The 14,955-nt window shown below is 41.1% G+C and overlaps 2 protein-coding genes across 2 annotated transcripts; both read right to left on the bottom strand.

Annotated features, from left to right (window-relative positions):
* Positions 1 to 3,954: 3,954 nt before the first annotated feature.
* Positions 3,955 to 4,584, bottom strand: LOC139467190 (uncharacterized). The gene has a single exon (XM_071248910.1). It carries the CDS (start codon positions 4,582 to 4,584, stop codon positions 3,955 to 3,957), a length of 630 nt encoding a protein of 209 aa, XP_071105011.1.
* Positions 4,585 to 6,120: 1,536 nt separating this feature from the next.
* Positions 6,121 to 14,678, bottom strand: LOC139467189 (uncharacterized). The gene is made up of 4 exons (XM_071248909.1): positions 14,602 to 14,678; positions 8,458 to 8,736; positions 7,390 to 7,574; positions 6,121 to 6,458 (listed from the first exon to the last, which is right to left on the bottom strand). The coding sequence occupies exons 1-4, from the start codon at positions 14,606 to 14,608 to the stop codon at positions 6,129 to 6,131; spliced, it is 801 nt and encodes a 266-aa protein (XP_071105010.1). The 5' UTR covers positions 14,609 to 14,678; the 3' UTR covers positions 6,121 to 6,128.
* Positions 14,679 to 14,955: the final 277 nt, after the last annotated feature.

Genomic DNA, 14,955 nt, shown 5'->3' with positions numbered 1-14,955 from the left:
GGCATGTGTAAATACACGAATCCAGGGAAACTTTAATGTGTAATGTGATCCAAGCGTGCGGGAGAATATATTAGTTAAAAATCGCGATTTGTTTTCTTATTATTACCATGGCTGTGTTTCCAAATATTATGGTTAATAATCAGGGACTTGATAATTGATAGTGATTTATAAACACAGTTAATGATCTATGGCGATTTCTTATGATAATGGGAATGTTTTGGCGCTTTTATTGATTGGAGTTTGTACCGGGTTAGCATTCTTTGAACATATTTGGCGTATGGATGTTGAACGAATATCTTATTACTCCCACGTTTTTGAACGTCTTGATTTATTAAATATTATACGTGATTTGCAAATGATTTTATTTCAACTTTCCGAAAGCAATGGTAAACATACTTCTCTTCCAGGGAAAAGCTAGGGGGAAAAAACTTATGTGAAATGTGAACGAGTTTTGTATTTTGTTTTTTCACAACGATGACTCTCGATAAAACATCAATAAACCTTGAGGGGCGCCGGTGGCCCAGTGGTCTGAGGCGCCGCAAGTCGCGTCCCTAACGTGCGGCAGAAACCTATGATTGCGGGTTTAGATATATCAGATTCGCCCTAATGATGTTTCTAGGATTGTAAGAAAAAGTGACAACACCTGCATAACTCCGGACTTTCCTCTAAAATCAAGCGTACATGCCGTGATATAACTGAATACTGTTGAAACCGGCGTTAAACCCAACTCTGCTAATAGCATCGCGACGTTACTGTGTGTTCAGATGTGGTCGAGGGAACGGTTGGCCCAGTCGTCTAAGGCGCCGCAATTCGCTGTGCAGTGTTACATCCCTTGGGCACGCCAGAAACCTATGATAGTGGGTTCGAATCCTGATTCGCCCCAATTATGTTCCTAGGTTGGTCAACACCATACCTTTGCTCGTGGGTTTCACAAGTGGTAAACGTTTGAGACCTGCATCAATTTTGTCTTCATCCCACATTAAGATGACATACCGCGATACAACTGGAATATTGTTCAAAACGGGGTTCAACCCAACTCACTCACTTACTTACTTACTCATTTAATCAAATGTGGTCCCCGTCAGTGTGCGCTGTTGTGCTGACGATACGATTGAGTGAGTGAGCTAGCTTTCAGCAATATCCCAGCAATATCACGGCGGGGGACACCAGAAATGGGCTTCACACATATTGTACAATGTCTGGAATCGAACCCGGGTCTTCGGTGTGACGAGCGAACACTTTAACCACTAGGCTACCCGACTGCCCCCATAACAACCAGATAACAGGAAAGTAAGTATTAAAAGAAAATTGAGAATTAAGTGGATGGTTTTATCTCTTTATATGACTGATTTCATCGATGTAGATTAACCTAAGGGGGGGTACAAGCTAGGGTGCAGCTGACAAGCTCAAATATAAAGCGTTTAGCCAGCCACAGGGCCATAGCCTTGATACACTGACGGGCAAAACATATATACACTAGAAAATTGAAAAATACCCACACTTCTCAACTAAATACCTAACGACCACAATTATCGTGTTATTTCATTCCCTCCACAGTTCTTCCATCTGAAATAACTGTTCCTGTATGCACCAACTTTAACTGTATATGCGCCATGTTCCCAAACCTGACAGATTCTCCGTGATGTTCGTGCATTCTGTCCTCGCCTAGTACAACCTGCTAAGTTCCTACATTCTGTAAAGCATGGAAGCTGGTGAGTTAACTAACATTTGACGAAGGTTTAAAAAGTATTCAAAACACATCACAGCGACCATCTTGAAATGGTTGAAAGAGCCTTTACATTGTCTATGGTCGTAAACTTGATGTGATCAGGAATACTATTGACATTTTACGGGGTCCTTTTTCCCCCGCCCACTCTATTGTCTCACTGGGGAGTTCCGTCCATTGATGGTGTCATGATCCGCTCAAGGTGGTTCGAATCTCAAATTCACCCTGATATGATCATCAGTCTTTCTTCTCCGTACCATGTGTATTATTGCGTCCCTTAGTCGTGCCAGGATCCGATGCTTGTGGGTTTTAAACCAGATTCGCCTTGATTATAAGATATATATGTCAGCACCTCATGAATTTCACCAAAGTGACAAGGCGACATTGTGACAGCGTGATATTTGACCATTTGTCGCATTGATTTTAACCATAGGACGACAATGCAAATTAGTTCAAGGTAAGAAAATATTACGTTGTCCCATTTTGCTCTTTGATAATTTTGACACTTTTGATTGTCTTTGTAAAGGCGAAAACGCGACAACGTCCCTTCCAAGGTTCCATACTTATTATCAATAATGGTAAACAAAATGTAGACGATAAATTCAAGAGCCGTACACTCACGAGGACCAATAATTAGCATCATGCGACCACAGTGACACAAAACTAAATTAGTTCATTAGAAGTTGATGAAAACGTTTGTCTGAATCATAACAGAATATAGACGTTATCCATAAGTAGCTTGCGTTAACTGTTACTTACAATTTTTAAAAATGCCAATCAAACAGACAAGGTCACTTTAAGGTTTCTTGTGCAATGCAGTTCCATTTCTATTTGTATTGTTTGTCTTCACGATGCCAGGAGTAAAGCAGATATCGATTACCTTAGTATTAAATTACTAATCAACTAGAATATCAGATGGGAGATGAGCGAACAATTTGCTCAACACAAGTGCATGGAAAATAAATTAAATGGACGTTCAGTCTTATTGAATCTGTTGTTTAAATCAAACCGCGATCATTCATTCGTGTGTGCAACCCTTTGCACAAATCAGATGCACCTGCAGGTTTCATATTTGGCTATTGCCCTCAAATCATTCGTGCTCCGAAGTATATATGAAGAGTCGGCTGATGATGTGGCGTCATAATTCCAGTAACTATACCCACACAGACGAGGGACCCTTGACGATCCGTGTAGAGAATAGGTCTTCAGTAACCAGGCTTGCCGTAAGAGGCGACTCAAGCGGCAACGGAGGAGGCTCTGGTAGGCCAGATATTATTCATCGACGAAGACAGACTAATGATTTATTGAAGTCTCTCCAAGTGTGTAAGAACGAAATATTACAGTAAAATATACAATAACATGAAATAATAAAACATATACACACGCCAATTCAAAATGGAAGATCCGGGGTAGAATAGGTCTTCAGCAACCCATGTTTGTCGTAAAAGGCGACTAATGGGTCGGGTGGTCAGGCTCGCTGACTTGGATGATGATCGTATCCCAATTGCGTGGATCGATGCTCATGATGTCAATCACTGGACTGTCTGGTCCAGACTCGATCATTTACAGACCGCCGTCATATAGCTGGGATATTGTTGAGTGAGGCGTTAAACAAAAAACAAACATGATGGCATAGAGGCATATCCACGAAAAATGTGAGTCCAAGAAGAAAATTGTTTCACCATCACAAGTCCGTGAAATAAGCAACGGTTTGTGACATTTGCAAAAAACTTGGCGAGCGTGCAGGGATCAAGTACTTGCAGAACGTTGTTGGTAGATGTGAACCCAGGCTTCATCTGTAGTCACACAGCGTTGCGAGATGCTTTCCGGGGCAGCTTCAGTAGACCTTCCGGTTTTCAAAAAACTTCGGAGATAGTCCACCCCCAAATGACGAAAAGAATATTTTAAGTATATTTCATATGTGGTTCTCTAGCTGTATCATAAAAAAAGTTTTAAAAGTAAAAAGAAAAATAATGCTTCAAACGGTAACCTCCCAAAACCCCTACATCCCATTTCCCGTACAGCTTAAGACAACAAAGTTCACGGTCCAAGGCACTGCTAATCCCTGGTCTGTTACCTATTTCATACAATGGAACAACCCAAGAAACACGAATAGAGATAAATATTTAATTACGATTACGTCATTATTCAAAATTCATAATACATTATAATAAAATGTTCATTTTTCAAAATTCATAATACATTATAATAAATTTCATCTGAAATGTTCAATTCACTCTATATCCCAGCCTGAGGAGATGGCCAACCGCATCTAGAAACTGCATTGGGGATTTCACCTCTCTATTCAACTCGTCCTTCAGGCGGCAGAGACGGTTCTCCACCTCTCTGTACACTCTCTTCCTGCCTCTTGGAGCTGCTCCAAAGTCGAGCTGTAAAATCTTAGCTCGTTCTGCCTGTTCCACCTTCTTGACTACCTCCACAAATCGGTAGATGTTGGGATGTCGGTGAGGGAGACCTCGGTTGAGTCGGTTATGAAAGCCTTCCAGGTTGTTGCTCGTCCTGGGACCTGTTGTACCGTGATGGTTCCACAGTGGTAGGGGGAATCGTGCTCCGTGGTCGACCCACTGAGTGACGATGTAGTCGTTGAAGGCGACAGCTCTTGGTACATCTGGTGTGTTGTCCATTGCGTCAACCCACGTGTCCTGGATCTTGTTCCGGGGGAGTAGGGGTAGGCCATCTGCTCTTCTTATCCACTTGCAGACTTCGGGATCTTCTCGATGAGCGACAGCTAGTCCAAGATCCTGGACCTTCCTCCATATCGCCTGGCAGTAATGGAAGAAACATCCCTTCACATCGACCGTAAGAAACACGACTTGGACAGCACGAATAGCAGCCATCTCAAAGTCTGTCTGGATGCGGGAGCAAGTGGTCTGTTTAGTCTCTGTTGAACTTCATCCTTGAGTAGCCTGAAGAGTCTTGAGTATGTGTCTGTCTGACGGTCGGGGAGTAAGGCGAAGATGAGGGGATAGGTCGTGGCTCCGAGTCTTGCATGGATGATGTGCACTTGATTCCACAGTCCAGGGCAGGCAGTGAACGTTCCATTGTCTGTGGCAAAACAGGAATCGTCTTCTGTCTGTGCCGGTACAACGCGCTGCTCATGGTGGGGAAGGATGGCATTATTCCTGTCTCGTCGTTTTTCAAGTTGGAGAGTTCGTCGTTGTAGAGGGTGTGTATCGGGGTTGACTCTTCTCTCGCTCTCTTCCTCAGGGTGCTCATAAACCGGACCTTCTGGCTGTCCTCAGGGGCATGGTTATGCTCTGTAGCATTCCTCATCACGGTTCCCACTGTTGTGAGTCTTCCTCTACATGTGGACTTGACACACTTCCAGTGTACGCAAGTCAGTCTCTCGACGTTCTTAGCGTGCAGATAACCATCAAATAGGACTTGGGGCTTTCCTCTCTGTGACATAACAAACTCAACATTGCGAAAACCAGCCATGATGATGTCATGTTAGTCAGTTTCAAGTATCTATATACTAAACCTAACCATCTCAACTGTAAATCGTCTCATCTCAGTTTCTCAGTGTAATAATTGTTTCTTCCTATTGTTATTTTTGTAATTTCTAAAAAATTGTCTTCTCATCATACAGGCATCTTTCATTACACTTACATTATTTATTTATTTTTAAACTTCCTTTAAGTCCCCTAATCCCCTAAAGGTCTACCCCTTTCATTTCTACTACCTCTACTCCAGACCTTAATCTCTCCTTTAGGTGCGTTCATAATGCCAGACAGGGGAACTGGGTTGATGGGGAAATGGGATGTAGGGGTTTTGGGAGATAACCCTTCCAACATTATTTCATAAATATAATACCCGTCCAACATGACTGTGTTCGTGATTGCCTGCAAGGTGATATTGAGATATTGAGGTAGTACTGAACGTTGGCAAGAGATGAGACGTGGGGGACACGAAATTACAGTCGAATGAATCATAGGTTCATGTTATATCAAGTCAAGTTTTGCTTCGTATGAAGGCCACTGATGCTAAAAAGTGTAGATATAAATATTACAATGGTACATGAATGGTATCAAACATTATCTTGATTTTCAAATTAAAAACAGTCATCGTAAATAATGCTTCACAACGCCATTTGATACAAAATAAAATCACTCCTTTTACAAAAAATACAAAACAATCAAAAAGTGATCGGAAATGGTTGTAATACAAGCTTGGAAAGGTTTCAATATAAGTTCGACAACAATGTGCTGTCTCCAGCTGTGACACATGCAACAACATCATCCCTATACTGAGCTGACACCAACAGCATCATCCCTATACTGAGCTGACATCAACAGCATCATCCCTATACTGAGCTGACATCAACAGCATCATCCCTATACTGAGCTGACATCAACAGCATCATCCCTATACTGAGCTGACATCAACAGCTATGGGTTGCACGTTCTTCCCTGTACTGAGCTATCATCTTCCTCACCATACACCCGACACCATATTTATCCGTGTTGTTAATATAAAACTCCCCCGTCTCCAGCCATGTGGGCAGGTGGTTCCTGTTGGCTCCTTTCACAAGAACTGGGAAGATCTTTGAGTTGTCCACGCCATTTAGAAAGCTCTTGTTTAGCAACTGTATGTATCCAAAACGTACACCGAGATTTTCTGTGTCAGTCATGGATGGTCCGTCTGTGTTCTGAACTCTCCTGTCAACCCCTCGCAAGAAGCTTGGTCCCACAAGGAGTATTGTGTAGTCAGTCTGCAAGGAAAACGCTAATTAAAGTATATTCAGTGATGACACCAAGTGTTCGACCAACGGGAATACATGCCCTGCTCAACCGGTAGAACCCACCGCTCACACACATTCCATAAAGAAGTAAGTTTGTTGTTTAACGCCTCACTCAGCAATATTCCAGCTACATGACGGCGGTCTGTAATTAATCTAGTCTGGACAAGACAATCCAGTGATTGACATCATGAGCATCGATTCACGAAATTTGGATACGATGACATGCATCAACCAAGTCAGCGAGCCTGACCACCCGACCAGTTGGTTGCCTTTTACGACAAACATGGGTTGCTGAAGACCTATTCTACCCCGGATCTTCACGGGTATGTCTGAAGCGTAAAATGGATCTTTAGTAGAGATTTCATATGATCATGGAAATGTGTTTCGTTACTTTTATTGACTGTTGCCTAACGCTGCACCCAACAATACTTCTGTCATACAACGGCGGTATGTGAACACCAATCCAGTGAGCTGTATCACCATCCACGGCGTTGCGTACAGCATCATTGACATCAGCCGATCATGGGCTTTTTATTAGTTTCATTAGTTTTAACAAAATCAGTAATGATACTCTTGTGTCTGGATTTGCTGGTCCATCGATCACTTGATTGTGTGGTTTGTTTACAGGCTGACGTAGCATGGCAGGATTACTGATGTGCTGCGTCAGACAATAAATACTTACTTTTTTATGCAAATTGTATGAATGGGTGCTTCCGGTAGGGCAGGACATGCTTACCCTTTTCGCGAACACTGTTGTCATCACCGATTTTCAGTGCTCCGCTCATATATTTTCAACAAATCTTATCAAGTGGAATCTGTTTCGGCCGAAAATCTAGGCTGGTTATTCTCTTTCATTGACAATTTATGTTAAGATGAAACACCAAACTCTGTGACGTCCTACCGTTTTCATCGAGTCCAGGATGTACTCCGGGATACCAGACCGTATTCGCCGTGTCGGAGCCAGCTCTCCAAACGCAGGCTGAACATGGATGCTGTCGTGACTGTGATCGGACACGGACTGTATGAAGTCAGGAACAATGTCGTCGTCATCCGGGCTATTCATCATGAAGGTTTTGATCTGCAACTCTGAAAGAGACATACAGGACATATATAAACTGTCTATTTGGGTAATGTGAAGGCATCTTCTAATTCCAAAGCAAAATTCATTTGCTAACATTATTAAATAATGTCCTTCGAACCCAGGTGTTCAGCTGGAATATTGCTGAGTGTGGCGTTAAACGAGAAATAAACAGACAAACTTTGAAAAGGGATGGCCCCTGCCTATGCTTACTCGCCCACTCACGTGGCACACAACAAAATGCAAAACGCATATCCTATGTTGATACCTGACTCCAAATCTAAGTTTGAAGCTGAAGCATACGGCACAAATGCCTGTCATATCAAACTAAAAACGTGTCCTGTCACCTGTGGATTGGATAATCGGCACAAGAGAAAGTATTGACACGAGTTAGCCAGCGGAGATCGAGCATTAACCGAAATGTTTGCAATTGTGTCTGCAAGCATTTCAAGTCTGAAAGTCACTCTATCCTTTGCATAAAAGTTAGGTTATTAAAGAAAATATACCATCCAACAAATTAGCCTTAAATGCAGTCTACTTTATAGAAAACCATTGAAAACCATTTGGAAGTTATCGCACAATAAAAGACGCTGGCAGTCTTTCTGACCGAAGAACTTCCAACGTTAAGGTGTTGTGTCCGGCATCCCAAAGACGCTACTGCAGCCATGCTCAAATCATACATCTCCACGTAGGCTAAATAATACCCTTGATTCGGAAGATTTGTTGTATACCACAAAAACTTTTGAAAACCTTACAGCGGCCTATTGTAGCCTTGATCAAACATCTTTATTGTATTGGTCTCTTTTGGTGTCTTCAACTTTACAAACTTTAATGCAACATCATTCAAACAATAGAGTTGAATACACTTAATTATCAAAAGTGTCATTTCACCGGTTTTGGGCATGGTGTTATCAGGGTCACGTGTCGAAGTTGCCATTGAGACCGGAGAACGCCTGTTACGATCGTAATGGAAGACGCCTGGTCTTAGAGTGGTGTTGCCCGCATCCCTCAATTCGTCAAGACTTCGGTGTGCACCTGGTAGACCCTGGTCTGGCGTAGCTAGGGGTGCGGGAGACTCCTCTAGGCTCTGATAGGGAGTGACGGCGGAGACTTGGCGAGGACCACGGGATTCAGGGAGATGGACGTTCTCTAGTCCGTGTCGTATTTCGTCTAGAATCACCGTATAACCAGTTAAATACATGAATGTGAATAACAAATACATCCAAGAAAATAATAAGTGTTAATGTCAAAAATATATTTACATTGTGATCATTATTTACTTCAAGTTTCGTTGGCACTCGAAATCAATTTTGTTATAACAGATGTTCGTCATACCCTAAATGTAATGCCTTGCTTCCAACCTAATCCTATATCTTCTTTCTTGACAATTAACATCGGGGCGGTGGTATTACTGAAATATTGTTAAAAGTGGCGCAAAAAATAATCACTCGCTTTACACGTTATTTGTTTACAAATATACCTTTGTCATTATGTAGAACACCGCATGTTAAACTAACAGATTATAAGAAATAGTTGTGTTACATAACAAGGTTATATCGGATGGTGTTTTACATTACTTAGTTCTATCATAAAGTTGCATTACATAACCTAGTTCTACCAGATCGTTGTATTACATAACAAAATTATATCAGATCGTTGTATAACATAACGAAGTTATAACAGATAGTTGTATTTCATAACCTAGTCATGTAAGATAGTTGCACGAAATAACATAGTTATATCAAAAAGTTGTATTACATAACAAAGATATATCGGATAGTTGTAATATACATAACACAATTATATCAAATAGTTGATGACATAGCATAGTTATATCAGGTAGTTGTATTTCATAACAAGGATATATCGCATAGTTCTATCAGATCGTTGGATTTCATAGCATAGTTCTATCAGATATTTGTATTACATAACATAGTTATATCAGATTGTTGTATTACATAAAGATAAATCGGATAGTTGTATTACATAGCATAGTTCTATCAGACAGATGTATTACATAACAAAGATAAATCGGATAGTTGTATTACATAGCATAGTTCTATCAGCTAGTTGTTTTACATAACATAGTTCTATCAGACAGTTGTATTACAAAACATAGTCATAGCAGATAGTTGTATTACATAACTACCGGGCAATAGAAAGTTTTCACCGACTTCACTTGACCAAACACCAAAAACAAATGCATATGTGAGATTTATGATAATTAATTTATAAACAGAAATAATTTTCCATGAATTAGAATGAAAATGCATTGTAATGCCGATATTGCATTCTCCGCAATACACAAAGAAAGAGTCAAGGGGTCCAAATTAAAAATTACACAAATCAGAGTTCATTGAAAAAGTGTACGAAGAGTCCATTAATGACACAGTAGTCAGGTAACACGTCATCAATAGCGAGTGTGACCACCCTGGGCATCCATGCAAGCCACCACACGCCTCCTCATTGGCGTTGTCAGTCGGCGGATAACGTCAACAGGAATCCTGTTCCATAAGTTCAATAGAGTCTGTTCAAGTTCCTGTCGGTTCGCTGGAGGCGGTACATGTTGTCTCAGCTGACGACCAAGATGATCCCGGAGTGAGTGAGTAAGTTAACGTGAGTAACGTCACATCGGCAATATTACAGCCATATCATGACGATGAGATGATCCCGGAGATGTTCAATGGGGTTCATGTCTGGAGAACAAGGTGGCCAGGGCAATACGTTGACGTTAACGTTGTTCGGGTAGTCTTGAACAATTCGGGTGGTGGGAGGCCTTGCGTTGTCTTGTTGCAAAATTAAAAAATGTCAAAATAAAAAAATGCCACCCCATACCATGAAGCCTCCACCTCCAAACGGGTGAACTTCTCTAATACAGTATTTTGCTTTTTATACAACTATTTTTAAAGTGAAAACTTTCTTTTGCCCGGTAGTTTAGTGACATCACATAGTTGTATTACATTACCTAGTTCTATCAGATAGTTGTATTACATAACAAAGTCATAACAGATGGTTGTATTACATAGCCTAGTTCTATCATATTGTTGTATTACATAACAAAGTCATATCAGATGGTTGTATGACATAGCCTATCATATAGTTGTATTACATAACAAAGATTAATCGGATAGTTGTATTACATGACATAGTTATATCAAATAGTTGTATAACATAAAGACGTTATAACAGACAATTGTATTACATAAACTAGTCATGTCAGATAATGGCATGAACTAACATAGTTCTATCAAATGGTTGTTTTACATAACATAGTCATTTCAGATAGTTGCATTACATAACATAGTTCTATCAGATAGTTGTATTATATAACATAGTTATATATGATAGTTGTATTACATAAAGAAGTTCTATGAGGTATATCAGATAGTTGCATTTATATAACATATACCGAACCGCAAAAAAAGTATTAAATAACAAAGTTATATCAGATAGTTGTATTACATAACAGTCATATCAGTTAGGTATATTACATAACATAGTTATATCAGATAGTTGTATTATATAACATAGTTATATCAGATAGTTGTATTACATAAAGAAGTTCTATCACGTATATCAGATAGTTGCATTTATAAAACATATACGGAACCGCAAAAAAAATTCACACCAAGTAACATAGCAAGAAAAGTTGTCATTTAAATATCCGGGTAATTTTTGTTAAAGTTTCTAAAATTTAACATTACCTTGTCCGGAATTATTTGATGATAAAAAAACAAATCAGATGACAATAAAACCGATCGCCCAAACGAATCACGGCAACGGCCATGGTAACCCGATGCTCGTGAGTTCCGTGCAAATTGAAATGCACATGCTTTCCCCAATTTCTTGCCCTATAAAAATCCACCCAGATCAGATAACATGTATTCGTTATTGAATTGCTACCACATGCCAAGATTGACAAGAAATCAGCGACACCAAGCCCTTGGATTGCAAGCTAGACAAACCGCCCGGCAAGTAGCCAATGCATTTCAAGTCCACGTAAGGACCATATACAGGCCCCAGCAACGGAACACGACCACCAACACTACAGATGACCGACCACGTAGTGGAAGACCAAGGGTCACTACCCGACGTCAGGATCCTCAGATTGTGCGACAGCATCTTCAAGACCGCTTTGTTACTGCTGCGGAAACTGCTCGACAGACCATGGGGACACACTAGCGACACATTAGTGCGGACACCTTGGGCCGACGATTGACGAGCAGACACCCCCACTGTCACAGGCCACACCGAGGACCCATTCCGACACCACGTCATCGTCGGGACCGTCTTCAGTGGGCAATACAGCACCAGCATTGGCGCCACCAGCAGTGGAGAAGAGTCACCTTCTCAGACGAGAGCCGTCACTGCATCTCAACAGCAGATGGCAGAGAGAGAGAGAGAGTCTGGCGACGCCGTGGGGAACGTTATTCGGATGCTTGTGTTGTTGAGAGAGACTCGTGGTGTGGTCCTAGCATCTTGGTGTGGGGTTGAATTAGTCTTGCACAGAGGGTGGGTCCTGTGGTCTACCAGAACATCGGTGCCGGAAGAGGCAATGGTCTCACAGCAGCTCGGTACATTGATCAAGTCTTGAGACCACACGCCATACCTCATTTGGCACGTCGCCGCAACCACGAGTTTCAGCATGATAACGCCCTTGCACACACTGCAAGAGCAACAAGAGACTTCCTCCAGCAGAATGGCATCAGTCCCGATGTAACTCCCATTGAGCACCTGTGGGACGAGATTCAAAGACGGCTAAATGACGTCCGACCAAGGCCGACAACTGCAGCTGAACTGCGCCAGGCGTTCCTCAGAGTGTGTACTCAAGTTGCCTATGGCCTTTATCAACCGCCTCATCCATTCCATGTTTCGACGTTGCACGGCAGTCATCAATGCACATGGCGGACACACGAGATACTGACTTGTGATGCCATTTTCTCAGAGACTCAGATGCATGTCATCGTATCCCAATTGCGTGGATCAAAGCACATGATGTCAATCACTGGATTGTCTTGTCCAGACTCGCTTATTTACAGACCGCCGTCATATGGCTGGAATAATGCTAAGTGTGGCGTTAAACAACAAATAAACAAACAAAACATTACCTAGTTTAATTAGATAGCTGCATAACATGAGTATTAGGAAATATGTTTCTCTGTTTACGTTTCATGGTTGAATCAATGATATGAAGGCATGATCTTAATTCTGGATGCATCAAGTGGGAAGCAGCCAAAGTCCTGTCCGTCAACAACAGCAACAACAGGCACGTCATAGGATACTACAAGAAGCCATTGATATCAGGAGACACCAGTCAGCCATCACCTTGTATTACTCGCGGAGAATAAAACGGACCTCCAAATAACGCTTAGTCATGTTCACAAGTGGTGTGTCGATAACAAGATGTGTGTTAACAGAGAAAAGACTGGTATTGTACATTTTCGTAACCCATCGTGCAGCAGAACGCATTATATTGTTTTACTACGGCCCCCTAAGGACAGTTTGATCACACAACTATCTCGGACTTTTAATTGATGAATTCCTGGATTTTAACACAACGGCAAAAACAGTTTCGCAGTCAGAGAAGAGAGGTCTTATCATTGCTAAGAGTAAGCACTGAGTGGTCTCCCCAGTGATGCGTATACCAAACTATATGATGCAATTGTGCTACCTGTGATTACGTATGGTGCATCGGTTTGGGGAACTCGAGAATTTTCTACAATTGCAAAGATTCAAAACAGAGCGCGAAGACAGTTTCTTGGAGTTGGAAAATATACTCCTAATGATGCAGTACAGGGGGAGATGGGATGGACCCCAATGTGTGTCAACCTGTGGAAAGCCGTGTTACGTCAGTGGAGAAGATTGGTGAACATGATTGTGGATAGATAGAACAGACGAATATTCATCTTACAAGACAATTCAGAGAATATCAAGATTTAAGATATGGAACTACAGAATTTACAAGTTCTTTGAATACCAAGGGTCGAGTAATTCCTACAACGTTGAAACTTTTATATCCAAGAATGTGATCGATAGTGTTATTAATGCATATGAACTGAAAACATTGGAAGCATGGAGAGACAACCTTCGACAAAAATCAAAATGATAGAAAATTGAGAACTTATCGACTTTCCAAACAAGATTACTGCATGGAACATTATACTCAAGTTAACTTGCCCCAAAACTTCAGGAGTGCATAATGTAAATGTCGCTGTGATGTCGCCCCCATACATATTGAAACGAGCCGATACGAAGGCACCAATCCGTGACCAACTCGTGTTATTCCGGGACAAGCCGAATAGCGACCCGTGCCCCTCTCGTGGCTATCTTTGCAACTGGGTTCCGTCTAAGCGCAAAAGGGCATATCTAAAAGAATAGTCAACCTAATCATTCACGTTTTATCACCCCCATGTATCATATATATTTCAGATGCTATTGAAGACACATCGGGACTTACATTATTATACAGTATCGTTGAACACATTTAAATGTACCTTGGGTATATCTTTAAATGCAAGACATATGTAAAACCAAACATTATTCCTGAGGGATTCTTTGATGGAATTGATGACTGTTATATGATCAAGTGGAAATGATTTTCATTATTTAATCAACTTTGACAGCGATTTCAGTTGTTTGTGTTCAAACGATTACAAGGAGCATATGCGCGCAATAACGTTCGCGCAGTGGAAAATCCCAGTCTAAAAATAGCTCCATCGTCATCATTTTCTGTAATCCCCGGAAATAACTACTCCTGCGTTTTATCAATTTTATCTGAAATACGGACATGAAAACGAAGTTTGTTACTTGATAATTAGGACGCAGAGCTATTCAAGGATTCTCAATACATTCAACTCGTTTTATACATTAATCGCTGCAAGGAATAATCTAATCCAGATTTTTACCTATTTCTAGGCACCCAAGTGCAATGTTACCTACAAACTACATGTATAAATTATGATTGTGTAAATTGGCTTTAATATACAAGCTTTTTTATGATGAGTGAAATATGATAAGACAGCTGAAGACACTCACCTGCCATGCTTCCTGTCAAGACACGCTACAGTCTTCGTGTACAACCGCAAGCGCAAACGTGTAGGCCGCGAGGAAGGTGAATCTATTTATAGCCCATGTCCCAAGTTCGAGACCAGGAAGGCGGGTGTTTTCAAGGGCCGGTTTTTAGTTTTAAATTATGTTGTTGTAATGACGAATGTAGGTAATATATACTCAACAACAAAAGTTCCTGTGACACAAATATTTTAGTATTCGTGCGTGCGTGATTCCCGTGCACCCTTTCGAGTTGAGTTGATTGGTTCAACTCTGTCATATACATTAATACATTACGAAGATGGCTGTTTCAATGAATGTTCGTTCCATCCGTGAAAAACT

This window comes from Haliotis cracherodii, unplaced genomic scaffold (genome assembly GCF_022045235.1).
Source record: "Haliotis cracherodii isolate W230 unplaced genomic scaffold, xgHalCrac1.p SCAF_19, whole genome shotgun sequence".
Taxonomy (NCBI): domain Eukaryota; kingdom Metazoa; phylum Mollusca; class Gastropoda; order Lepetellida; family Haliotidae; genus Haliotis; species Haliotis cracherodii.
Note: the sequence above shows the minus strand (reverse complement) of the source record. Positions and strands in the feature narration are given on the sequence as shown.